The sequence below is a fragment of the Athene noctua genome, chromosome Z, assembly GCF_965140245.1.
Source record: "Athene noctua chromosome Z, bAthNoc1.hap1.1, whole genome shotgun sequence".
NCBI lineage: Eukaryota > Metazoa > Chordata > Aves > Strigiformes > Strigidae > Athene > Athene noctua.
The window spans coordinates 46978809-47004399 of NC_134077.1; the positions used below are offsets into that span (position 1 = coordinate 46978809).

Sequence of the window (25591 nt, forward strand, 5' to 3'; positions counted from 1 at the left end):
GTGAAGCAAGAATCAAAAAGATTGGTGTCCCAGTGGGCTTGCAGAGTTTTGGAGAGACTTTCAAGCCCTTTTGAACATGAAAAGCTGGAAGAAAAAGTTGTGTGTGACATGGCAGACTGAGCTCTCCCTTACTCCAGGAATGCTCTTAAAGAGCAAGATTAATCCTACATTGCTACTGTGAGAGCGGAGTTATCGTGCTGCTATTTTCAAGAAGTCTTCTCATGATCATAAAAACACATATTTTTTCTTTCTTTAAATAATAATGTTCTTCTCTTGCTCATCATATTCCTCTTTGCAATAGATGGTAATATTCCAGAAGAGAACATTTTTTCTTGTAACATAATGCTGTATTCCTTTTGAAAGTACCAGAGCTTGCAATTGCAAAGTAGTTGAAAAAACAATTTCATCCACATTACTGTTGCCTTTATACTAGTGAGATCCAAAATGTCTCTTATTTCTATTTATGGAGAAGTTCTGTATCATTGACTTCAATAATTAAATCTAGATATTGGTTGAAGTACTAACTGTTCCTTGTGCTCTCTGTGTTCAGTGACCTCTTTTTGAGAATTTCGTAGCTGGAAGTATGAGGAATCACTAATTATACTGAAGCCACTGAATCCATTTTGTTCCTAATGTGTGTAAGCACACATCTTACTCTGTGTTTTTTAAAGATCTGGGAAACTAGCTGGTAATGATTTCAGAAGTGCATTTTGGATTCCCTGTTGAAGAGCTTACACAGTAGTTGCAGTGGTTATCTTTATTTCTGTTCTTGAAATAATTTGAACTACCTATTTTCCTCTGATGTTCCTAAGAAATGATACACATTTCTTCCAGATTTCCTTCAAGCTAGTTAATATTCAAGACTGTGACAATCTAAAATTGACAAATTAATGGTCCAGAATTGGATAAGACTTTCAGTTCCTTTGATCTGTCAAAGATGGCTGGACAGTCTTGTAACACTTCCAAGACTGTTTTCTACGTAATATAGCAGAGGCAAAGTTGGATAATATTGCTGTTGTTGCGCCTGATAGCTTGCATATTTGATTGTTTGAGTAAAAAAGACAACCAGGACCTGAATTTTCAAAAACTTTGTGTCTGCTGATGTGGAAGATTCTCCATTTGAGCAATTTGGATTTATGCTGACTCAGAATTGACTTTGTAGAAATTTCAGACAGCTGCATTATGGTTCACAGTGTTGTGCTAACTTCATGTTTTGCATTGGTATAAAACTATGGATTATTTCTCCCTACTTGTGTTAGGTTGATGAACATAAAGGCGTCTTCCATAGACAGAAAAAGCAACTTGCTGCTCAGGAACCTGATTATCTGCAGGAGATGTATAATGACTTCCTGTTAGTTAGGCAGCCAGGCTACTGATTGGAGAACTATTGCTTGGCTTTGTGTTACTAGAAAGATGCTAGAACTGGAAATTCCTACTTAAAATGTCTGAGGATCTCAGAGCATTCATTCAGTTTCTGTTAGAACTGCAGACAAAATTGTGAGAGAGCTGAGGGAGACATACAAACTTCCCTGTTCTTGATGCCATCCCGTGGGTACATGAGTAGTTTATTCAGTGAATACTGCCATTCAGAAAAGTCTTGTGTTACATTAATGTGAAACAAGTGGCTACAGTGGGCTCTGGCTTTGAAAAGTTCAATTGTACTAGAGTGAGTAATTGGGGTTTTTTTCTTTACTGCAGTCAGGCTTAGTGTTCTGCACAGTGGTGAGAAGAGTACCTGAATACAGTAGTGAACTGTTTCAGTGTGAGGCATGGTATAAGATAATCATTATTAGTAGCTACAAAATATCTCAGTAGTTGTAGAAGTGTGGTTTTTTTTTCTTTAAGCTTACTACAAAGAAATGGAAAGCATTCAGAGGCTGGATGGGACTTCGAGCAACCTCATTTAGTGGAAGGTATCTCTGCCTGTGGATCTTTAACATCTGATCCAAGTCAAAATATTCTATGATGAGAAAGAAGCTTTTGCTGAGCAAAAGTGACTCTGAGATGATTAAAACTACTTTGATTCTGCAGTTCTCTGAAGTACTGTGTAGATATATTAACACTTTCTGGAAAAATGTATGTGCACAATGCTGTCCTCTTTAATGCTTGTTGTTTAGTGAAACAAATACGAGTATATGCAGTTTTAATATTAGACTGAAAGCAGTCTCTTTATTAAAGAAATTTTATAAAATGTTTCTGTGAAATAGTTTCCATTGCTTTATCTCTGAGTGATTCAGGATTGATGTCTTTCTTCTTTTACCCTGTGATCTTATCTGAACTTTATATAAACTTTTGATGAGATACAGACATTCATTAAGATTATTTGCAGGACAGAGTGTTAAATATAAACACAGTGTTTGTGTTTATATTTAGTGAACTTTTAGGTCTGTCAGCAGCTCCACCTATGATTTGACTGGAGAATGAAGAACATTTTTCCAGCAATGTTTAGAATAATCTATTTATAGATTGAGGACTTTCAACAAAATTGCTCCAGAAATACTTGTTGGTAATGGGCCATTGAAAAGCAGATTCTGTTCTCTTTAAGAAGGTTAGAAAAAAGACAGTCTTCCACTTGATTTATCACAGTCTAAATCTTAACTACCTAGTCTGATATCTATAATTAGCATTGAGAATCTACAACTTTGTGAAATGATCAAGGCTTCCAGTCCCACAATACAACCAGGTCAAGTGTGTGGCTCACCATCACCAATGGGGATATTTCTGCATTAATACAGAAGAGGATCGTGAAAAGGATATTTGAATGCACTTATAGTCATATCCTGTAGCATTTGTGTTGATGAGTGATGTACAATAGGTGTTTCAAAACGTAAATGTGGTAAGAAAATGACAAAGCAGCTTAATATTTGGGTTTTGGTTGGTTGGTTTTTAACTGTAACATTTTGGGTTTGTTGGGAAAGAAAACAGACAATAATACAGAAATCTGTTTGCTTAAAATTTAGGGTGTAGCAGAGAATCCCATGGTGAAGTCTGTTCTTGATAAAACCAAGCATTCAGTGGAGACTATGATCACAACGCTGGATCCTGGCATGGTTCCATATATCAGTAAGTATTGGTGACAAAGTATTAAGTAGATAGAAAGGTTGATATAATAGCACATTACTTCTACACTTGAAGTTTGTATATGTAGTGTGTTAATTCAGAGTTACAGAACTGTACTGAATTCTCAAGTGTAGTGTCCAGTGCACACTGGAGGCTGACTTTTTATGTGTGTCTTGAGGTTGATTTGACTTTTGTATTCCACTACAGTTCGGATAATGACATAGTAATACCTTTTAATTCATATTGTGAAAGATGAGGAAGTTATAAAGAAATAAAAACAATGAAGAGACCTTGCCTGTGTGGTTTAAGCCCTGCTGGGACCGGAGACCACGTTGCCATTGCCCCTCCCCCACTCTCAGCCGGTCAGGCTGGAAGTGAGGCACAAACCCCGGGTTAGAATAAGAAGAAATTTAATACAACAGAGTGATAAACAATCTGAACCACAACAGTAGCAATGACAACAACAATAAACAGCAATAACAGTAAACAACACAAAAGATATACAGAGAAATACGGCAGTGGTTACAGACAGCTCGCTCACGTGCTCCCCACGACCAAAGCCACAAAGGAAAACTGCCGTGCCCGGACCTGACATCAGCATGGTATGAATAACCCGGCTGGAGATCCCTTCCCCCTCTCTGCTGGGGAAACTTAACCCTATCCTAGCTGAACCAGGACATAATCCACCTCTTTATTCTATACCATTTGCGTCATGTCCAGCTGCCATTTAGCAGTTAACAATCACAGAATAACAATTAACAAAGGCACAGCATAATTTACGGCATGTTCTCACCCAGAATCAAGTCTCCCTGTGGTACGCATCAGACCTCTCCATTGTCCTGCATCACCTACCAGGTACACCCAGGTCCTTGGGCAAAAGCAGTCCCGTGGATGGGTTTGCCTTTACCTCTGCCTGGCGCAGGACTAAACCAGACCATTTTTCCCAATATATTCCTCATGCGCACCACAGGGACTTTATCCCCATCTACAGCACGTGGAGGTTTTGACTGAGCCGGGCCAGCTTGACTGGCAGATACTCTTGTGTTGACTAACCAGGTGGCCTTTGCTAGATGCATGTCCCAGTCTTTGAAGGTCCCACCTCCCAGTGCTTTCAATGTGTTTTTTAACAGTCCATTGCAGTGCTCGATCTTCCCAGAGGCTGGTGCGTGGTAGGGGATATGGTAGACCCACTCGATGCCGTGTTCTTCTGCCCAGGCACTTATGAGGTTGTTTCGGAAGTGGGTCCTGTTGTCTGACTCAGTTCTCTCTGGGGTGCCGTGTCGCCACAGGACTTGGCTTTCAAGGCCCAGGATGGTGTTCTGGGCAGTAGCGTGGGGTGCTGGGTCAGTTTCCAGCCATCCAGTCGTTACTTCCACCATTGCAAGCACGTGGTGCTTCCTTTGGTGGGTCTGTGGCAGTGTGATGTAGTCGATCTGCCAGGCCTCTCCATATCCGTATTTCAGCCATCACTCTCCATTTCTCTGGGGTTTCACCCGCTTGACATGTTTGATTGTGGCACATGTCTCACATCCATGGATGATCTCTGCAATGGTGTCAATAATAAGGTCCACCCCTCGATCTCAAGCCCACCTGTATGTTGCATCTCTACTTTGGTGGCCCAAGGTCTCATGGGCCCATCGGGCTATGAACAGTTCACCTTTGCGCTGCCAGTCCAAGTCCACCTGAGCCACTCTAATCTTAGCAGCTTGGTCTGCCTGCTGGTTGTGTCGATGTTCATCAGTGGCCCGACTCTTGGGTACATGGGCATCCACATGGCACACCTTCACAACGAGGTTTTCCACACGGGCTGCAATGTCCTGCCATACTTCAGCAGCCCAGATGGTTTTACCCTTACGTTGTCAGTTGTTCTGCTTCCATTGCTGCAACCATTTCCACAGGGTATTCACCACTGCCCACGAGTCGGTGTAGAGGTAGAGCCTCGGCCACTTTTCCCGCTCAGCAATATCCAAAGCAAGCTGGATGGCTTTCACCTCTGCGAACTGACTCGATTCACCCTGTCCTTCAGCAGCTTCAGTGACCTGTCATGTGGGACTCCACACAGCAGCCTTCCATCGTCGATGTTTTCCCACAATGCGACAAGACCCATCAGTGAATAGGGCATATCGCTTCTCCTCATCCGACAGCTCGTTATATGGTGGGGCCTCTTTAGAACGTGTCACCTCCTGGTCTGGTGACATCCCACAATCTTTGGCCAGTTCGTAATCACCTCTAGTATCCCTGGACGGCTGGGGCTCCCTATTTGAGCCCATTGTATTATCAACACAACCCATTTATTCCACATGGCATCTGTTGCATGATGTGTGGAGGAGGCCTTTCCTTTGAACATCCACCCCAGCACCGGCAGTCAGGGTGCCATGAGGAGCTGTGTTTTAGTGCCGACCACTTCTGAGGCAGCCCGAACTCCTTCGTATGCTGCCAGTATCTCCTTCTCAGTTGGTGTGTAATTAGCTTCAGAGCCTTTGTATCCCCGGCTCCAAAAGCCCAGAGGTCGGCCTCGGGTTTCCCCAGGTGCTCTCTGCCAGAGGCTCCAGGTAGGGCCATTCTCCCTGGCTGCGGTGTAGAGCATGTTCTTAACCTCCTGCCCTTCCCGGACTGTCCTGAGGGCTACTGCTTGGGCAATCTCCCGCTTAATTTGTTCAAAGGATTGTTGTTGCTGAGGGCCCCATTCAAAATCGTTCTTCTCAAGGGTTACGTGGTAGAGAGGGCTCACAATCAGGCTGTAGTTTGGGATGTGCATCCTCCAGAACCCCACAGTGCCCAGAAAAGACTGAGTCTCCTTTTTAGAGGTTGGTGGGGCCATGGCTGTTATATTGTTTATCACCTCCATTGGGATGTGGTGATGCCCATCTTGCCATTTTATTCCTGGAAACTGAATTTTCCTTGCAGGCCTCTAAACTTTCTTTTGCGTAGGGGCAAAGCTGACATTCAGGAGCATTTCAGTTATCTTCTTCCCTTTCTCAAAGATTTCCTCGGCTGTGTTCCCCCATACAATGATGTCATCAATATACTGCAGGTGTTCTGGAGCCCCACCGTTCTCCAGTGCAGTATGGACCAGTCCATGGCAAATGGTGGAGCTGTGGTTCCACCCCTGGGGCAATCGATTCCAGGTGTACTGGATGCCTCTCCAAGTGAACGCAAACTGTGGCCTGCACTCTGGCGCTATTGGAATGGAGAAGAACATGTTAGCAATGTCAGTCGTGGCGTACCACTTGGCTGCCTTCGACTCCAGTTCATACTGGAGCTCTAGCATGTCCGGCACTGCAGCACTCATGGCTGGCGTAACTTCATTCAGGCCACGGTGGTCCAGTTAGCCTCCATTCGCCATTAGGCTTTCTCACTGGCCATACAGGGCTGTTGAAGGGTGAGTGAGTTTTGCTGATCACCTTCTGGCTTTCTAGTTGACGGATCAGCTGATGGGTGGGGACCAGGGAATCTCGGTTGGTGTGGTACTGCCGCCGGTGCACCGTCCTAGTAGCAGTCGGCACTCGCTGCTCCTCAACCTTAAGCCACCCCACCACTGAGGGATCCTCTGAGAGGCCGGGTAAGGTGGACAAGTGTTCAACCTCCTCCAGGGCAGCTACACCAAAAGCCCACCGGTACCCTTTTGAGTCTCTGAAGTACCCTCTCCTGAGATAGTCTGTGCCCAGGATGCACGGGGCATCTGGGCCAGTCACAAGGGGGTGCTTATGCCAGTCCTTCCCAGTCAGGGTCACTTCAGCTTCCAGTAGGGTCAGCTGTTGGGATCCCCCTGTCACTCCGGAGATGCAGATGGATTCAACCCCACTGTAGCTCGATGGCATCAGGGTGCACTGTGCGCCAGTGTCCACCAGAGCCTTATACTCTTGTGGGTCTGACGTACCAGGCCATCGGATCCACACTGTCCAGTAAATGCGATTATCCCTTTCCTCCACCTGGCTGGAGGCAGGGCCCCTCTAATCCTGCTCACCATCACTCACTTCTTGTAAGAATGATTTACTGGTCCCCTCAAGAGGGTCAGACATAACGTTCGCCATTCTATTCTGTTGGGGGATTTCTGACTGGACACTGGAGCTGCACTTTTCTTGGAGGATTCTCCTTTTGTGATGGTCTTCCCCTTCAGCTGCTCTGCTCCATCCCACCTCCTCATGTTTTCTCCATGGTTGCAGAGGAAAAACCACAGGGTGCCTCATGGTGTGTGCCTTCTGCTGCCTTTCTCTTGGGTGGGGAAACATTTACTTCTAATGGCTGAGACATCAGCCCGTGCAGGTGGAATGTAGGACATGTCCTCTTCCGTTTTCTGGACCCTTTGAGACAGATCCTCCACAGCTGAGACCCAGGAATGTTGAGATGAAGGGAGGTTTCCCTCCTATTGCTGGAGCTTGCCATCCACTGTTAGAGTGGGGGTGTCTGTCCACCAGGACACTGTTGCCAGTGCTTTTGAGTGTGCTTCTGGTGCGCTCTTCAGAACTTTCGCCACATCAGGTGTGTGCAAGGGGCCTGATCTGGGTCCATGGGTGACTGCTCACCATTCAGATCACCATAGATCATCTCAAACACAGCCAGTTCCCTGAGGTTCTGGATGCCTTTCTCAGTGCTGGTCCATTTGCCTAGCTGACATAGGATATCATCCTTGTAGGGGTGCCTCTCCCCTACACTGAGCAGGAGTCGCCTCCAAAGGCTGAGGGTTTGAGTCTGTTTCCCTATTTCCCTGTCAATGCCAGCATCCTTGGCCAAAGATCCAAGCTGCTTGGCCTCTCTTCCCTCCATTTCAGAAGCACTGGCTCCATTGTCCCATCATCGGAGCAGCCAGGTGCAAATCTGCTCGCCTCCCAGGTGGCCGAAATCTCTCCGCACATCTCGCAGCTCAGTCGGGGATAGAGATCGGACAATCACCTCTGGCTCTTCCTCCTGTTCATGTGATGGGCCTGGCTCATCCCCATCCCCCACTTTGCGAGCTGACTTTCTGGTATATTTGGTTTTCTGTATCAGGGTGACTGACACTGGCACTGGCTGGCTCTCTGACTCAGTCGCTGTGCTGGTGGAGGTGACTGAAACTGGCTCTGACTGTCCCCCCAGCCCAGATACTGTACGAGGAAGTTCACTTTCAGATTCTGTAGCCTTTTCTCTCCCCTGAGGGCAGTGGGTGGTATTAAAGAGGACACCCAACACATTGCAGTGAGTTGTGTCTCCTGGGTTTTGCCAGCTTGGTAACACACCCTTTCTAAGCACTCCATCAGCTTATCAGGGCTCTGCATTTGTTTGGGAGTGAAATGCCAAAGCATTGGAGGTGCCCACCAACTCAAGCCTTTGCCCATCTTTTCCCACCCCCCTTGCCACTCACTATTATCTGACCTCGGGGCAGGTTTCCGGGTGCTGTTATTGTTAGAGAAGTGCCGCCTGGCCAAAACTGAAACCAGGCAGACATTCAGAAAGCATTGTGCCACAATCACACTGGCCTGCAGGCTCCAAGGATAGTTGAAACTCCCAAAAACTGAGAGGATCTCTTCCCCTGGCTCACCCACAGAGGGGGTGAGACCCCTAACAAAAGCCCAGGCAGCAAACAGGTACCGGCCCACCCCCACACACAGCGATACAAACACATTATAAGCAGTCAGGAGCCAGTACATCAACATAAGACCCTTTATACATTTTCCACCGATAACAAACACCAGCACTGGGATCATACACTGGATATAAGGATTAATCCAGCCCCACCATGCAGGCAAGCGGGCCAGCATTGCAAACATTTTCTTATCAAACAGTACAAATACAAACAGAAAAATTACACCCAACAAATTACTCTAACACACTCTAGTCAGGGTCTGTCCCTTTTTGATTCTTATTTTAACCCTTTTGTGCCCCACGTTGGTGCACCAAAAGGGCTGTGGTGGTTTAAGCCCTGCTGGGACCAGAGACCATGTTGCCGTTGCCCCTCCCCCGCCCTCAGCCAGTCAGGCTGGAAGTGAGGCACAAACCCGGGTTAAAATAAGAAGAAATTTAATACAACAGTGTGATAAACAATCTGAACAACAACAGTAGCAATGATAACAACAATAAACAGCAATAACAGTAAACAACACAAAAGATACACAGAGAAATACCGCAATGGTTACAGACAGCTCGCTCGTGTGCTCCCCGCGACAAAGGCAACAAAGGAAAAGTTCCCGTGCGGGACCTGACATCAGCATGGTATGAATAACCCGGCCGGAGATCCCTTCCCCCTCTCTGCTGGGGAAACTTAACCCTATCCTAGCTGAACCAGGACAGCCTGTAATTCCTAAATTGCATGCTGTTTTCTCCCACTGAGTCTCTATTTAAGCTTTATGGAGTTGAGTTTAAAATACACTGCATGTGTTCTGTTGGATCCCATGCTTAAATATACTGTGTAAGTTATCTCATTAAAGTTAAAACAATTCAAAAGGTAGGCATACTCAGAGAGGCATAGGACAGAGGTACTTACATAGCTTTTGAGGCTTTCTTCCAGCTGTTCCACTTTTCTAGCCTAATAGTATTTATACTATTTTTAGGTAGTTCAGCAAACCTGAAGCAGTTCCTGAATCATTTAGTAGGAACATTAAAATTCTAAAATGCTCTAATGAAATCTGAGGTATTGCTGACCATTGAGCCTGGAAGGAAAAACATAACATTTTGATTACAGCTTGAAAATTAAGAGGAAGGAGGAGCATTGTGGTATTCACCATTTTTTATTTGACTCGAGTACATTGTATATCACATATAACTGACCTGAGATTTCTACTTCATTAAAACGGGGAAGCAAAAGACATAATTTTTCCAGGGTGATGGTTTGTGTTTGGTTTTTTTTGTGGTTACCTTTTGTTGTTTTTTTTTTTTTTTCCTTCCAGCAGTATGGTAAGCAGTCCTCCTTATATGTTGTGCCAGTACTTCCTTTTGTCTCTGTGTAGATGATAAGACTGAGAATAAACCGTTAAAATGTTTTTGCATTTTGTTTTTCTGAGCTGGATCTATTCTTTGATCCAGCTAACCACGTTGCTGCACTATTGTACTAATCCAGTGGACAATATGTGGAATAAGTGGGGAAGATGAGCTAATAATTGAGTAGTATTTAATTGTCTTACATTTAAGGGAAAATACCCCAGCAGCTGACTAGTGAGGAGGTAGTGGGATATGCAATCAGTGAGAAGGCCAGCCAGCAATGAGAAAGAATTTGAGAGAAGCAGCGGGATGCAATGCAAAGCTACAGTAAATGTTGATTATGCACAATTTGGCAAACTCTATTTAAGGTTTCTATTGCAGTTGTGACCATCCCTTTTCAAAATAGGATCTGTCAGTATCCAATGTCAATTTGGGTAGTTTAACACAGTATGCATTGGACAGAGCAACATTATCTAGAGGGGGAAGTAATTATAATAAAATACTTTGCTTCTAAGATTCAGTTAGAGTAAGTAAATTCAGTGGTTATCTCAAAGTTCTCTAAAGCAGTGTTACTGTAAGGGGAAAGCATCTGTATAAATCTTGGCCATTAATATATTGCAAGTTTTTTGTAGTTGCAGATTGTGGAAATAGAGCAGAGGTTTGTAAACTTAATATTTACTTCCTTCTAGAAAGGTTTTCTGGAGTCAAGGAAAGCCATGGTCTCAACAATAAGTAGCCCCACTTCTCTCTGCTCTCTCTCCACTGCTGCAAGTCCAAACTAATTTCAGATTCCTCATGCCAAAGCCTGAGATTACCAAAGCTTGTGGATGAGGTGGTTGAATTTATTTTTTTTCATGTAAGCAAATAATATTTCTGTAATCTGTTTCTTGAAAAGAGCTGAACTGTTTTCATTGGCACATTTTGAAGATATCATCTGAGACACGCACCTGGAATACAGGTTTTTTTGTCTACACAGGAAATGGCCACATTGTAAGCATAAACATCCATGCTTTACGACAAAGGATGACAGGGAATCCTAAATTCTATGTGGACCTGTCATTTCAGTTCATAATACACAAGGTACAATGAAATTTCATGTTCCAGAGTCAGAGTTTAACTTAATGTGACAGTTCTGTCTCTGAATTTACCAGGGTGTATCTAATTCTTGTGTTTTAGGTTTTATTATTTTCATATTACCATAACGTGTGACGGATCTTGTCACAAATCGTTTCTTTTAATGCATGTAATATCTTTGTTTCCTTCTGTAGTACCTGTGATAAAGATACACTTTTGATGATCCTTAATACAAAAAAACATAATTTGTGTTCTACTGTTGCAATACACAAACATGGAACACAGTTACCATTCTTAAATTACTATTCAGTAATTTACTAGGTACATTATGAAGTTTGAGGCTGAAGTTTGTGGTTGCCTTAAAAACTCTTTAACAGTTTTTCTATCTCTGGGCACTCAAACAAGGCAAACTTCAGCAAAAGCCTGCAGTCAAGTCTAAGCACTTGTTTACTTATGTTAACTTGATTTCTATCAAGAAGAAATCAGTGAAAAAAGATACAATAATTTTTTTAGTCTGTTTGTTAACCAGTGTTTAAAACAATTGCCCAAAGTTCAGTGAGGTGCACACTGCATTCCATTCAGTAAAGCAACTGATAAATGAAAAGTTAAAAAATAGCCCCAAAATCAAATAGAATGTTTTACTATTGTCCTGGCGTATGTCTGATGATTTTTTATAAAAAGAAGATGCTTCCTGTAACTGGAGTCTGATAAGTAATACCAGCCAAAGAGTAAATTATTCTTTTCTATAAAATTAAAGCTTCAGGCTTATCATTGTCAGTGGGGGAATTTTTCTTACATCAGGATAAAAGACTTTGTCAGCATGTGTAATTAGGTGGAGTCTTAGTGTATAGAATCAAAACCACTAGGCTCTGTTCTTTTGTCTTTTAAGAGATAGCTTAACATGGTTTTGTACAGTCAGTGGGCCTGGGAATTGGCAAGTTAAAAGGTTGTTTTTTCACTAGTTTGCTAATATCGTCATAAGAAATACCCTGCAGCACTACATAATCACAAAGTGGTATTGGTTGGAAGGGAGGTCTGAAGGTCATCTTGTCCAACCGCCCTCCTTCGGCAGGGCCACCTAGGGCCAGTTGTCCAGGGCTGCATCAAGGCAGCTTTTGAATATTTACAAGGATGGAGATTCTACCACATCTCTGGGCAGCCTGTGCCAGTGCTTAGTCACCCTCACAGTAAAAAAGTTTTTCCGGATGTTTATATGGAAACTCTTGTGTTTCAGTTTGTGCCCACTACATCTGGTCCTGTCACTGGGCACCACTGGAAAGAACTTGGCTCCATTCTCATTGCAGCCTCCCTTCAGATATTTGTACACATCAGTGAGATCCCCCTGAACCTTTTCTTCTCCATTCCCAGCTCTGTTAGTCTTTCCTTATAGAAGAGATGCTCCAGTCCAGTGGTTCATCTAACTCAATATTCTGTCTTCAGCAGAAGCTACAGGAGATGCTGTATGGTAAACATCAGTAGATCTGGTGACTTCTGCAGTCCTTTCTCCCCATACTCCTCCATCATCCACAGCCACTGGACTAAGGATGACAAGAGGCATGTTCATACCTATTACTTCTAGTGGCTGCTTGTGGACACGTCCATTAATTTGTCCTTTACACTTGCTGATGCAGTTTACTTACACAGCTTTCTCTGATGTCATATTCCGTGCTTGAAAAAAGTTTAAGCTGTCCTTAAGAAAGCTTGCCACAGCAGGAACAAATTTTATTGGTTGTTTTTGCATAAATTGACAATAAAAATGATCCAGCTGTGATAGACAGATGTGGGATATAATTGAGCTGGTCAGTCTTTTGTAGTAGTTCCAGATTTCATTCATGAACTGTTTTGTTTTATTCTTAAAACGTTTAGTGAAAACTCATCCTTGTTATGGAGATACTACCATGTGGAAATCGTTCAGAATTACGTACAGCTTTTTGGTTCCATAGATATTTAATATCTAAAACCAGGATAAAGCTGTAGGGAGGTAGAGAAGCAAGAAAATGGCACTGAAATTCACAGTCCAAGGACAGGATAACTAGAAAATAATGTGAGCCTTTCCTTTAAAGCTCATGTAATTTGACAACTGTTCACTGAATTTTACGAACTGTGTCTGTGTTCTTGGTCCTTTTCATAAGGAAGAGTTTGTGTGTCACACCAACATTTCTTACTTCCTCCCAGAACGCCAAAACATCATTAGAAATGGTTGTCTGAGTTATTCTCCTAAATCCATGATTTGTCATCTTAAATGACTGGTATGCTTTATTTCAGGTGCTGAGCAACCATCAGTTACTGTTGTCTGTCTTTCATCCATAAATCACTTTTTACTTTTGCTTCATGAAAGAACTTTTGTACAGTGAAAGAAAGAGAAGACCGGATGAAGCACACTGTAGAATGTATTTGAACTGGCTTATAATGGGAATAAGAAAAAATACATGTGCATATATATATATATATGTATTTTACAGAAACTGGGGGAGAACTGGACATAGTGGTTACTTCTAATAAAGAGGTAAAAGTCGCAGCAATTCGAGATGCCTTTCAAGAAGTCTTTGGAATGGCTGTTGTTACTGGAGAGGCTGCACAGTCTAACATCGCACCCCAACCAGTGGGTTATGCTGCAGGTTTAAAAGTAAGTTGATACGTAACATTACTAAAGTATCTCCAATACAAAGAGAGTGTGTGGAAACATTCACCCAAAAGAATCTGATTTTCCATGAAGGGAAGGTCAATTTGTGGGATAAACAGTTCCTTTTTTTTTTTTTTTCCTTTAATTGCCATCTGAATCATTAGATCAGGTTAAAGCTGCTTGTTGAAATATTTTTTGGGTTTTTTTGCAAACACATTCACAGCAAATGAAGAATGTGAGTTTTCTTATACTGTTACTGATTGCCATCACATCAGTGTGATACTACTGTAGTTTAGAAATACTTCAGGCATTTCTTCTTAAGTCTATTACTAGCATGTTGAGAGTGTTAGAAATTAAAAGAGACTCTGAGACTGAATTGTCTCCCCACTGATTCTGTAGGTCAGAGTTTGATGAACACTTCTCGGGGATCTTCCTGAACAGATCTATGTTATGTTTAAAAGAAGTAAGAATTCACTGTGCAGCCTTGCAAACAGCTGTGCTGGCCTGAAGGAAGCATTAGCAAAGGTTGTTTCACTAGATTTTCAAAATGTGCATTTGTCAGTTGTTTCTAGGTGCAACCACCTCCTTGGCCAATAAATAAGAATCCTGAAAACAACTTTTTAGTATTTTGGTTTATATTTATTTGTATTATGTATTTGTTTACATTTAAGAAATTTACTCATTTAAAGGAAGTACTTTCTCCTATCTGCTGTGGCAGTGTTCACAGCTGAGTAAAGCCTATCCTCATAGCAGTATATTAGCTGATACAATTTTATATTGAGGTAAAGGAGAATAATGTATATCTTCCTTTACCTGTTTAGCTACTGCAGTGTAGTAGTAGTAGTAGTAGTAGTAGTAGTAGTAGTAGTTCTATTACAACTTCAGAATGATAACAGGAGTGAATGATTTCTATATCTTAGTTGGATAAGTACCACAACAAAGAGATTCTCTCCCTTGGTCTTACAAAGTTGGTCTAAAGCTCTTAAAAGGACCTATACCCAACAAATCTTAAGCTGCAAAATTGTCAGTGTGAGTAACAGAAATATACGCTGATACTTTAATTAATAGTGAAACTTGGTACAGTTACAGGTTAGGAATTCTTTGCATGCTTATCTATGTCTTTTACACGGAAAAAGAACAAACTAAAAATACTTAATTCATTATTTTATATATTTATTACAGGTTTTATATATTTATTATAGTTTTTGTTACAGTTTGGGATTCCATTATGACTTTTCATGAGTTTCGTTTTTTGTTTTTCTAATGTTAACATTTTTCAAAATCTCTTGTGTTTTGTGTTTAACTCGAAAAGTATGTTCTAGAGTTCTTTTTGTATTCATCTGTAAGCATTGTACCATGTTGTGATTCAAAGAGAATGTTGTCTGACAGCTTATGTTACCATTTAGGGAGCCCAAGAAAGGATAGACAGCTTGCGTCGGACAGGAGTAATACATGAAAAACAGCCTGTTGTATCAGTAGAAAGCTTCATCGAGGAATTGCTTCCTGACAAGTGAGAACTTTAAATATATTCCTGGGGTGGGGTTGCGCTGGAAGGTGGGGAAGGAATATTCTTTGTTGACTCAAGGGGGCCTGTAAAGACTTGTTGGCAGTATCACTCTAAGCAGAGGAAGGAAAAGAGTCTGTCTTCAGTCTTACATTGGCAGACTTGATTTTGGTGATGATGTTCAGCTTTTTTGTCCCACATCTTACAACTTTTAATATAGAAAACTCTTGTCAGGCTTTTTAAAATTCAGCATATAAAACCACAATGAAATTATACTAACTAACAAAATTAAGGAGCTGTAAAAGTTGAAATTTGGCTAGGAGTTTGCTCATTCTTGTGTGTACACTCTGTCTTCTCTTTCTCTGAAATTGTATTTGGTTCAGAAAATATATTGGGTGATGTTCTGGCATTTGCAGTAATACAGTTTTAATCAGATAATATATAATCCATTTTCCTTTCACCAAGAATGTGCTTACTACTTTTAATTTGCACTGAACAGACATAACAATGGTGTTTTCAAATACATTACACCTTGATTTTGTAACATACTTTTTGACAGACAGTTCTTGAGGTAGCTTATGATTAATTTCAAAAACATTAAGGACAATGTCATGTTTTTCTTAATGCAAACAAATAGTTTTTTTCTAATGTTTGTATTTTTGTTCATGTGATGGGCATTGATTTGGTTTTTTGACACATATGTCCTCTTGCTCCATTTTTAAAGGTACATTTAGTATCCTTGGTGGTAGATGGATGGTGAATTTACTAAAGTAAATAAAATTAGGAAGTATTTCAATTTTTGTTTAGTATTTATTTCCATCTAGTCTGATTTAGATGTTTTATCATATTTCCACAAAGGAGTAACTGTGACAATGAGATCTCTGGTTTCAAAGTAATTGCTGTTCTTGTCCTTTGAATTTAGTCATTCCTAAATCTGAAAATGTTGCTTCAAGTACTCGACATGAAAGAGCTCATCCAGGACTGCGGTGTTATTGAAAAGAATGATAGCTCTTCTGTGCTCACACTACAGGCCCCAAGAACATCTTGATCTTCGATGTTAGTTATAGTAGAAACAAAGAATAACAATGCATGCTTTAATTTTTATTCAGTAGGCAACACCGAAAGCTTCCTTGCATGGTGTTACAAAAAAAGCCTTTGAACTATTTTTGGCTCTTGTTTTTTTCTGCAGTGAAATGATAGGTCATCGTGCCATTAATTGATTATTATTCTGAAGTGATCATTGTGGTATTACAGTTCTAATATGAGGGATGCAGTTAGTGTTTTACTAATACTGTTTATCATACTTGAACACGTCCGAAGGAGGGGAGTTTCCAAGTAACCACCCACCAATAAGAAGCTCTGCACCTAACACTTGCTCACAGCTAAACTTGTGAGACCCTCAGACAGCTGAAGGGCATTACTTCCCCTTTCAAATGCATGACCTGAATACTATTTGCAGAAAAGGTTGCAAACTTTTTTTACCCTTTTTACCCTTTAGACTCTAACTCATTTATTAATTGGGAGGAAGTTATCTTTAACCATGAAGCTTTCTCAACAGCCTTTCATAGCTGCAAGTGAGGTAGTGCTCTATCACAGTGCATTCCAGTGCTCTGTTCCCTGCTATGAAGATTATGCAAGTCAAGTACTTCTTCCTGTCTTGCCCCACTAAACTCTTAGGATGAAGCTTATGTGGCCCAGCCAGTTGTTTCTTAAAATTTGAGTCCTGCATTTTTTCTTTAACAACATTCTTACTTCCTACGCTTTAAAGAATAAGATACAATTTATATGTAGACATTACTATATGTGAAACATTAGCTACAATAATGTTCCTTTTTATATTTTTTATGATTCTTGGCCTTGATTTTGTGTTTGTGCTTTCCCTGGAGTATGTTTCTCCTGTTGCAACTCAACTATAAAACTGTTACAGGAATTGAATACAGTGAGGTAGTGATGATGCATTCCCCTTAGTTTTGGTGGGATTGTGTCAGTGTTGTTAGTTTGTTAATAGGGAGAAATGATTTAATGTTTTTGCAAGCTAAATAGGGAACCATTTCAGGTACTTGTTTCAGTAGTTTTTACTGTGTTTGCTATAGCAGGCACCATCTTTTCTGAATGGTGCAGAGGTGTTTCTCTGATTAAATCATTTAAAAGGTTGTTGTAGGATTAGACATACCAAAATACCTTCTGAATATAGAACATGAATTATATGATTTTTTTTTAATTGTTAGTGAAGGTTATCATAATGAGAAACATTTTTTCAAAGATTAATTAAATCTTTGAATAATAATTCATATTATGCTAATGAAGCATAATAAATATGGCCAAAAGAATGTATCTGCACACATATCCTCTCTACCAGCTTTCTTTGTTTCTTTGATCTGTAAATTTAATGTATTTTATATTCAGTTATGTATATTATGTATTTTACATGCACTGTAATTCTATATGTATAAATTGATACATGCAAATTTTACCTGAAATATACTAAAATACTTTGATGAAACTTGTTATTACATTATTGCTACATTTGCAGTAGAGTTTATAAAATGGTCCTGATTGAACTGCTGACATGTTGTTTTTCAATGGAGTGATACTCAGTATTCAAAAGAAAAGTAACTTTCATGTCATTGCAGGTGGTTTGACATTGGATGTCTGATTATTGAGGATCCAATTCATGGAATTCATCTAGAAGCTTTTACCCAAGCAACACCAGTGCCTTTGCAATATGTTCAGCAGGTGAGTTTTCAGTTTTCTTACCAGTGTTGGATTAACACTTGAAACATAAGAGTTAAGTTTTAATTTAACTTATGTCAGTTCTTACTGATAGTTGCTCCACTTGAGTGTTTTAATTTATGAAGTGAGTATAAAAACTGATTTTGAATCATGTTTACGTATTACCTAAAAATCTTTAGTCATTTGGGGCAAAGCAATTCTTGATCAAGAGTCTCATTCTGCAATACATGGCACTTGGAAGCACTAGTTTTACTTTTCTGTTAATGAAGAAGAAATAGTCCAAGAAGAAATTAATCACAAAGAAGTACTTCCTCAAAAAGGAAATACAAATTTAGTAATTGAAATACTGTCATCAGTCTGGTTCAGTGACTTAAAATTAACTTTCGAGAATCTTTACATAGATAAAATAAGAATACTTATTCTTCCTCAGCTGTGAAAGGAGGTCTTTGCAGCTTAAGTAATGCACTAAGCAACTACACCAGGAAGCACTCTTACCGTCCAAAGACTTGGTTTCCTTTCCTTAACTTACTTCATATATGTATTGGAGTTTTATCTGATGCCAGCAAAATTGTAAAAGTGAAGTGCCTGTGTGCACAAATGTGTATGTTAGCAAATCAGTGCAGTTGTATAAACTGAGATCTTACCCCTCAATTTTTAATAAACCTTGTAAAGCTTTGGTATTTATATTGTTAATTATCAGCAAATATAAGTACTATGCTGTTTTTAAATATCACCATTAGAAGTTTTTCATGAGATTATTTACATTTCTTTGGTCACATACTGGGAATTACTCCAAACGTCAGTCACTGCATGTTGCCTGACAGCAGATAGGTGTCATCCATTAGTTAACTCTGGTCTGAAAATTCTTTTAAAATAAACGATTCTGTGAAGGATGTCAAAACAAAACTGTTTGGGATTTGATCCTCAGAAGGTTGTTTTGAGAAAACAAATAGAAGCTGTTTAATTTTTTTTTTTTTTTGTAGTACCAATTCCATTAGAGTGAACATTTATGGGATTGGATTTAATTCTTATTTTTGAGTTCCTACAACTTTGAAAAACTAATGAGAGGCAAAAGAAGAGTATTACTCTGTCTCTGTAGTTTTCTAGGATGCTTTTCAAAAAGTGTAGAGAAGCATGTGAAGCTACAGGAAAAAAAATACTAATTAAGCAGATACAGCTTCATTGACTAGATGATCTTGAAAGGTCCCTTCCAACCCGAACCATTCTATGATGCTGTGAAAATAGGCATAGCAATGTGAAGTTACTACTTAAATAATTGTCACATTCTTTGTGGAGCACTGATATGAACTAAATTAATGTTTTTAATATAAAGCATAATAGGTATCTTTACCTTTGTTTCACAGAATATTCTCTATTTTGTCATTTGAAAAATAGTTAATATCTTAATTATTTGAGTATTTTTTTCTCTTTGATAAACATACTTTGTAACTCTGAAAAGTAGTGTTTGCCTTGTAATAGCAGAAAATGTTCTTGTTTTAACTTTTCTGCACCCATTTTAGTGTATAGTTTGGTGTGTAGTACAGATTCAGTGGAACTGTAAGCCTTGAATTAGAGAGAATCCTACTCGCCTGTTTAAAGAAAACTGTTCTTGTATATACATCAACAGCAAAACATAGCTTTGTTGTCATGCCTTCAGAGTTACATTTTTTCTAGTCTTGCTATTACATGTTTCAGTTAACTTACACATAATGTGTGGTGGTAAATCATTGGGCTCTTGATTGTGTGCATGCACCAGTTGTTACCTTTGTTCCCATTATGTTTTTTCTAGAATCAGAGTGGGTTTCTCTCAGGGGTGTGCAAGAAACATGTGTTTTTATAAATCCAGTCCAGTATCTTTAATCAAAATCTAGATGACAACAGGAAAAAACCCCAGCAATTGTATAGTTGTTTTTCAGACTAAGAACAGAGAAGCTATATGTGTGGAACAGGCAGTGTTATTTGTTGTCCACTGTACAAAAGATTTAATAGAGGCAACATTAAAAGCAATTATATTCCTTGAAATTCTTGCCAGCTATGTGTTTTACTCTTCGGTGTAATGGAAATAGCAGTAAAATTGTCTGTATAGAACAGATAGTCTTCTGTTACATGCCTTTACCCATGACACAGAGTTTTCTAAGCACATAATATGAGACTCAAGGATCTTGGTAAGTTTAAATATTGCTTGATTTGAGGGGGGAAAAAGGTGGATTTGAGGACTTGTTTTGAGAATCTTTTTCTTTTAAGAGACCAGGTGCCATCTTGATTTTTGTTGAGTCAGAAAACCATGATGAGAAACTACTGCAAGCTTGTTTGGGTTTTTAAAATTTTCTTTGAAGTTTAGTAATTTTTAGCAGTAAAAATACCAAATAATTAATTTATGAAGTTATGTACAATTGTGGGTCATCTTACTGCCAGGATGTTCTGACTAATAAGGAAAATTTCCTGTTCTTTTGCTTAAGAAATCTGCCTTTTACATACCTCTTGATAATAACAAGTTACTTTGATATTAGAGCAGACTGCACATTTTCTGTTACTGTTGCAAGAAAGTAGTTTTGGGAAGGCTGGAATACACTAATGAGCTTTGATCATGCTGTACATGCACTAGAAACAAACTCAAATACTTCTCAAAATCTGTGGGAAGAATTGGGCTCAATGTGCTATGCTGTGAAGAACTGAGTAACACTTAGAACAGTCTTACTGAGGCTAAAAGTCATCTGCCTTTCATTGTATGTGACAGTGACCAGACATGGTTGCCTCAGATGAGCATCAGACCAGATAAACGCAGTGGTACTTCTCACTGTTTCCCTTGTGCTTCCAACTTCAGGGAATTACAGCATATAAAACCTCTTTGATCTCATGCAAATATCTCAGTCCTTCATTTCTGCCAGGTTCAACTTTTTTCTTGTATTTGGCTACTTTCCTGCTTCGGAGGGACATTTTAAGTGTTTTTAAAAACTTTGAAGGGTAAGAGTCACTGTATAAATATGTATCATTATTGATTCATCTGTTGGCTACTTTAAAAGAGAAAACAACTTCCTGGCAATGGCAGAATGTCTTTACCCTCTTAAGAATCGTATTTTAGTTTTATACTGTTCAGATGTCATTTGGACCATGATACATACAAATCCAAAAAGTATTGGCTAGACAAATTATGGGGCAGCATGAAATTTCAATTGTGATACCCTTCAGTTTGCCATGTAGTCCTATTGATATAAAAATGATTGCTTACAGAAATTGGTAATGGTGAAGATAGAAGCAAAACTACTGATTTCAAATTATATTTTATATTATATATTATTATTTCAATAATAACTCCTCAAAATGTTACACAGGCTAAGAGTCTCACTCCTCAGGACTACAATCTGAGATGGTCAGGCCTGTTGGTGACTGTGGGCGAAGTGCTTGAGAAGAGTATACTGAACGTCAGCAGGACTGATTGGCACATGGTGTTCACTGGCATGTCCCGTCGACAGATGATCTACAGTGCAGCTAAGGCTCTAGCAGGAATGTACAAACAACACTTACCACCCAGGACTGTTTGAAAGAAGGCTAATCCATGATGCTAAGGAATACTGGCTTTGATTCTAGAATTGAAGTGAAAGCTACATATTCTAATTCTTGGTGAATCCAACACAGATTTGTAATCTAACTGTAACTGTATTTTACCTTTTAAGAAGTGAAGGTAAATTCCAGTGGTGGAAATGAGCAATTGCAGCTTTTAACTACTATATGATTTCCAGTATGAGTCACAAAACAGGAAATCAGAACAAACATATATTTATAACTGGGAAAAATAGCATTACAGTTTGCAAAGTGGAATGTGCTCTTATTTGACACCTTACTAGGCATTTGCTGAGATATTTTTGTTAGTGTACTTTTTTTAAAAGAAGGGGTTAATTGTTTAGCTGTTTCTATGACATTAATAATACAAACATGTTTACAGCATAACATGTATGTTACATATGCATTTCAATCCAGAGAGACTACCTTCTGTATTAGGTGTTTTCTTGGGGCCTGTGCTTAGGTGGTACTTAATGCCTCATAGGTTTTGTGTCTGTATGTAAGTTCTCAGGAGTGATGCTGAGTAGTTTTTACAACATGTAACAGTGAGCTACTGAAGAAGAGCACATATCCATGCCCCATTAGTTGAAGTTGTTGCTGAATGATTTTGAAGTCTCACTTTCCGTGCTGCATCTTTTTTCTTTTTATGTAACTGTAATGAAATTCATGTCCAGTTAAAACACTAGACAAATCTCAAGTTGCTTTACTGGGTTTTAGACCAGGTACCACATACGCATAAAATTATCTCAGCAGTTTCAACAACATAATTTACTCTAGTGCTTCCAACCTTTGTATTTTGTATGAAATTATGTAATTTCTTCTATCAAGTATGGTTGTGAGCAATTTGATGTGGAAAATGGTGAGATGTGTATCACTTGCTTTGCTATCCTGGGTTTTCTAAACATTTTTAAGTCTTAAATGCCTTCTTGATGTCATGAGCTCACGGTTTCTCATATAAATATTTAGTAGTATCTACTTTTTTTTCATGGATATAAATTCCCTCTATCCAAAGCTCACACAGTCTTAAATCTGTATTTAGAAATATGGAAGTAACGCTGAAGACAATATTTTGGTAATACTCCTTTTTTTTGAGAAACAAAGAATAAACAGATACTTTTTGTTTGTCTTAAGCTGTTTTTCAGTTTATATTGCTCTGCCTTTACCTTTCTTAGATGCTTTCAAAGGACATTTTTATGTACAATGTACTGTTAATCCAGCTCATGTTTGAACTCAGTGAAAGCTTGTCTATTTCCAAGTAATATATTTTGCCTTAATTGGCTTATTTGGTAAATTAGATTAATAAATGGTTTTTTAGAAGGTTGTTTCTATTTTAAAGATTATTTTTTTAATACAGCTGATAAACATCTCTTTATTGAAATTATGCTTACACAGTCAAGTTACAGGTTTGACACATACTTAAAGGCCTATCTTGTCTGAAAGAAAACGAATACAGAAACTCTTGCAGTCCTGAGGTCTCTTGTTGGGACCACTTCTTTGTGTCATAAAGTGAAAGGATGATACAGGAACTTCTGTTTGTCATTGTTAAGTAGATCCACATTGTTAAGTCATCTTTGCTTTTATTGTAATTTTGGTTTGAACTGTAGAATATGTTGAATGCTGCCCTTTTTTCCCCCACTTAAAGCATCCTCCATGATGCAAAAGAAGAGGATATGAAATCATCAGCAGGTTTATGTGCCCAGGAATGAGTTAAAATTAAAACTGAAGAAGAATTTCTTCATTGAAATGAAGAAATGAAAGGGGAGGCAGAAGGCAGCTTCTCACTTTTCAGCACTTGGTTCATTGTGGTGATGTTGGTGCTATCTTATGAGGCTGCCAGTGTGGTATACTCCAAGACTGCCCTGGCGTGCCTTAAGAGAGTTTTTAGGTCTCTATTCTCCTGTAAAAATTTGCTTTCTTCATGCTGAAAGGAGAGTGGCTGCCTGCTTTTCTCTCTGTGTACTTTCTCCTTGTGGTTCGGTGCTGGGATATGATGTGGTCAAGTGAAATGGTCTTGAAGGGGAAAAAACCTGCTATGTCCTGTGAAGAAGACATATACTATGTGACGCCGTTACTCCTCATGGCCACTTGTGTTAGTTTTGGATTTTTATCATCAATGAGCTTAGGAAATTCTGATTTTATTTTTTCTAAATAAAGGTACTTGATCCGTTTGGTCCAACTTCACAGCAAGCCACCCCCTACAAGACGATAATGTTTAAAGAATCTAATCAGAAAATGTAGAAGGATGGCTTGGCTAAGGAATATCCCCACAAATACTCCCATCCTGTGATGAGGCTGAAAACTTCAGTGTGCTGAGGTGTTCCCAGGAGCAGAATGAATGAGTTGTGAAAATTGGACCTGACCACATGATGGGAAAGCTGTGAGGCCAGAGAAAGGAAGATTCTCCAAGGCATGCTGCAAGTACTCAGTTTGCCTGCCTGTCTGGTTCAAAAATGGATGTTTAGGAGAGAATGAAATATTTAGACTTAGATTTATCTCTTTTTGTCAATATTCTGGTCCCATAGTTAGTATCCATCCATTCTGTACAAAAAAGGTTACTCCATATTTTTGGAAATACCTGTAGCCTGCTTAAAAGTTATGTAACAGAGGTCCAAGCTGAAAGCTTTGCAAAAAGAAGCCAGATACTTGTCATAGTACTAGCATCCTCAAAAAGAGGAACAAATGCCTACCAGTTACAACAAAGTGTGTATGGGGTGCCAGCAGAGATGAGCTTAGATGTGCTAATTTTATTCTAGGTAGTGCAGATAACAGAAAGAAAATCACAGGGATGTATTTGAGCTCTGGTTACTTTGGACTGGTTGATACTCTGTGATAAAACCCTTGGCACTGCTTTTTCAAAACACTTGCTAGTTGTGTCAAGGTACAGGTGGCACAAGTGTGGCTATGTGTGCTGCATTACCACCTCTACCTTGTTATGGTGCCCTGCCCTAAGAGTGTACAATACAGAATAGCAAAGGTTAAAATGAGATGTATTCTGCAAATACATGCCAGGGACAAATCCGGTCCTGTTGCAATTGATTTGATTTCACTGAAGATGCAGCAGCCATAAATTAGAGCAAAAAACTGACATTTTTTTCAACTCTTTAATGTGTATAAGTACTTTCTATAACAGATACACTGGCATGACCTCTTGGATAGATGAATTTTAGGCATGATGTCACAAATGAGGATTTTGAAGGAGAACATGACAGGGTTACTGTTTTGCTGATTAAGGATACCAATTAAACTCGGACACCAGAGTGAAAAGAATAGGCATATTTTACTGGTGATAACCAATGTAACAGTGTAATACAGAAAACATGCAGTAAGAACAGGCAGAATAGTGCACTTAAAGCAGCAAACAGGAAAATACAGGGTAATGCATCAAATCATTGCTACCTGAGAGAGAGGGAGTAGTGATGAAGAAAGATCCCTCACCCCTTGCACATGTTCCCATCACCCAGACCCGCAGTGGCGGGGCAGCCCCGGTTACAGCGAGGGTTTGCAGAGCCTGTCCCGGCAAGGGGGAAATCCTACAGGGTGCGTCCACCCATGGGTGAGGCTTCCAAAGTCGCTGTGAGCGGGCCCAGCCTTATATACCAGAGATCGACAAGCCAGAATGAGTGGAAAATTTCTGGTTTCATTCTCCTGTTGGATTCCACCCAAAGCCTGGCCAGGGCTCAGGAGGAGAAACCAAAGGAGTTTCTAACAAGGCCAAATACATGGGTTCTCAGCCTTGAACAAGGCTGAATAAGAGAAGCTGGATACATTCTCTCAGCATTTCGTCCTCACTACTGATTATATTCTAGGCCGCATCTCTCACTAGCGAGCTGACATACTTTGTTAATGATTACATAACAAGTTAGCAGCTTCGGCTTGGGGCCTGTTGTTCAGGCTTCAGTACTTCAATGCTTTAGCACTTTTTACATCAGCATAAGTGGGTTGTTATAACTTAGTACAATACCTACTAGCACAATGGTTTCAGTTATAAAATAGACAGGATTCATCTATAGGTCAACTCTGGCTTGGGCTGGTTGTCCAAGCCTTAGCACTTCAGTTACCATTAGAGAAGGGCTAGAAATTTAAGTGTGCAAAAACTGCTTTTCTTGGAACAAAACTTTTCTTCTGGACTTCATTTGCACAGT

At 39.7% G+C, this 25591-nt stretch overlaps 1 protein-coding gene across 3 annotated transcripts in view; it reads left to right on the plus strand.

Annotated features, from left to right (window-relative positions):
- Positions 1-22770, plus strand: part of PRRC1 (proline rich coiled-coil 1) — a 33193-nt gene extending 10423 nt beyond the window's left edge. For all 3 annotated transcript variants that reach the window (XM_074931582.1, XM_074931581.1, XM_074931583.1), the window contains 5 exons: positions 2961-3063; positions 13491-13654; positions 15058-15161; positions 17789-17891; positions 21221-22770. In XM_074931582.1, the coding sequence (XP_074787683.1) occupies positions 2961-3063; positions 13491-13654; positions 15058-15161; positions 17789-17891; positions 21221-21430 (684 nt within the window). In that variant the 3' untranslated portion in view covers positions 21431-22770. The remainder of the gene's footprint in view (positions 1-2960; positions 3064-13490; positions 13655-15057; positions 15162-17788; positions 17892-21220) is intronic.
- The last annotated feature ends 2821 nt before the right edge of the window (positions 22771-25591 follow it).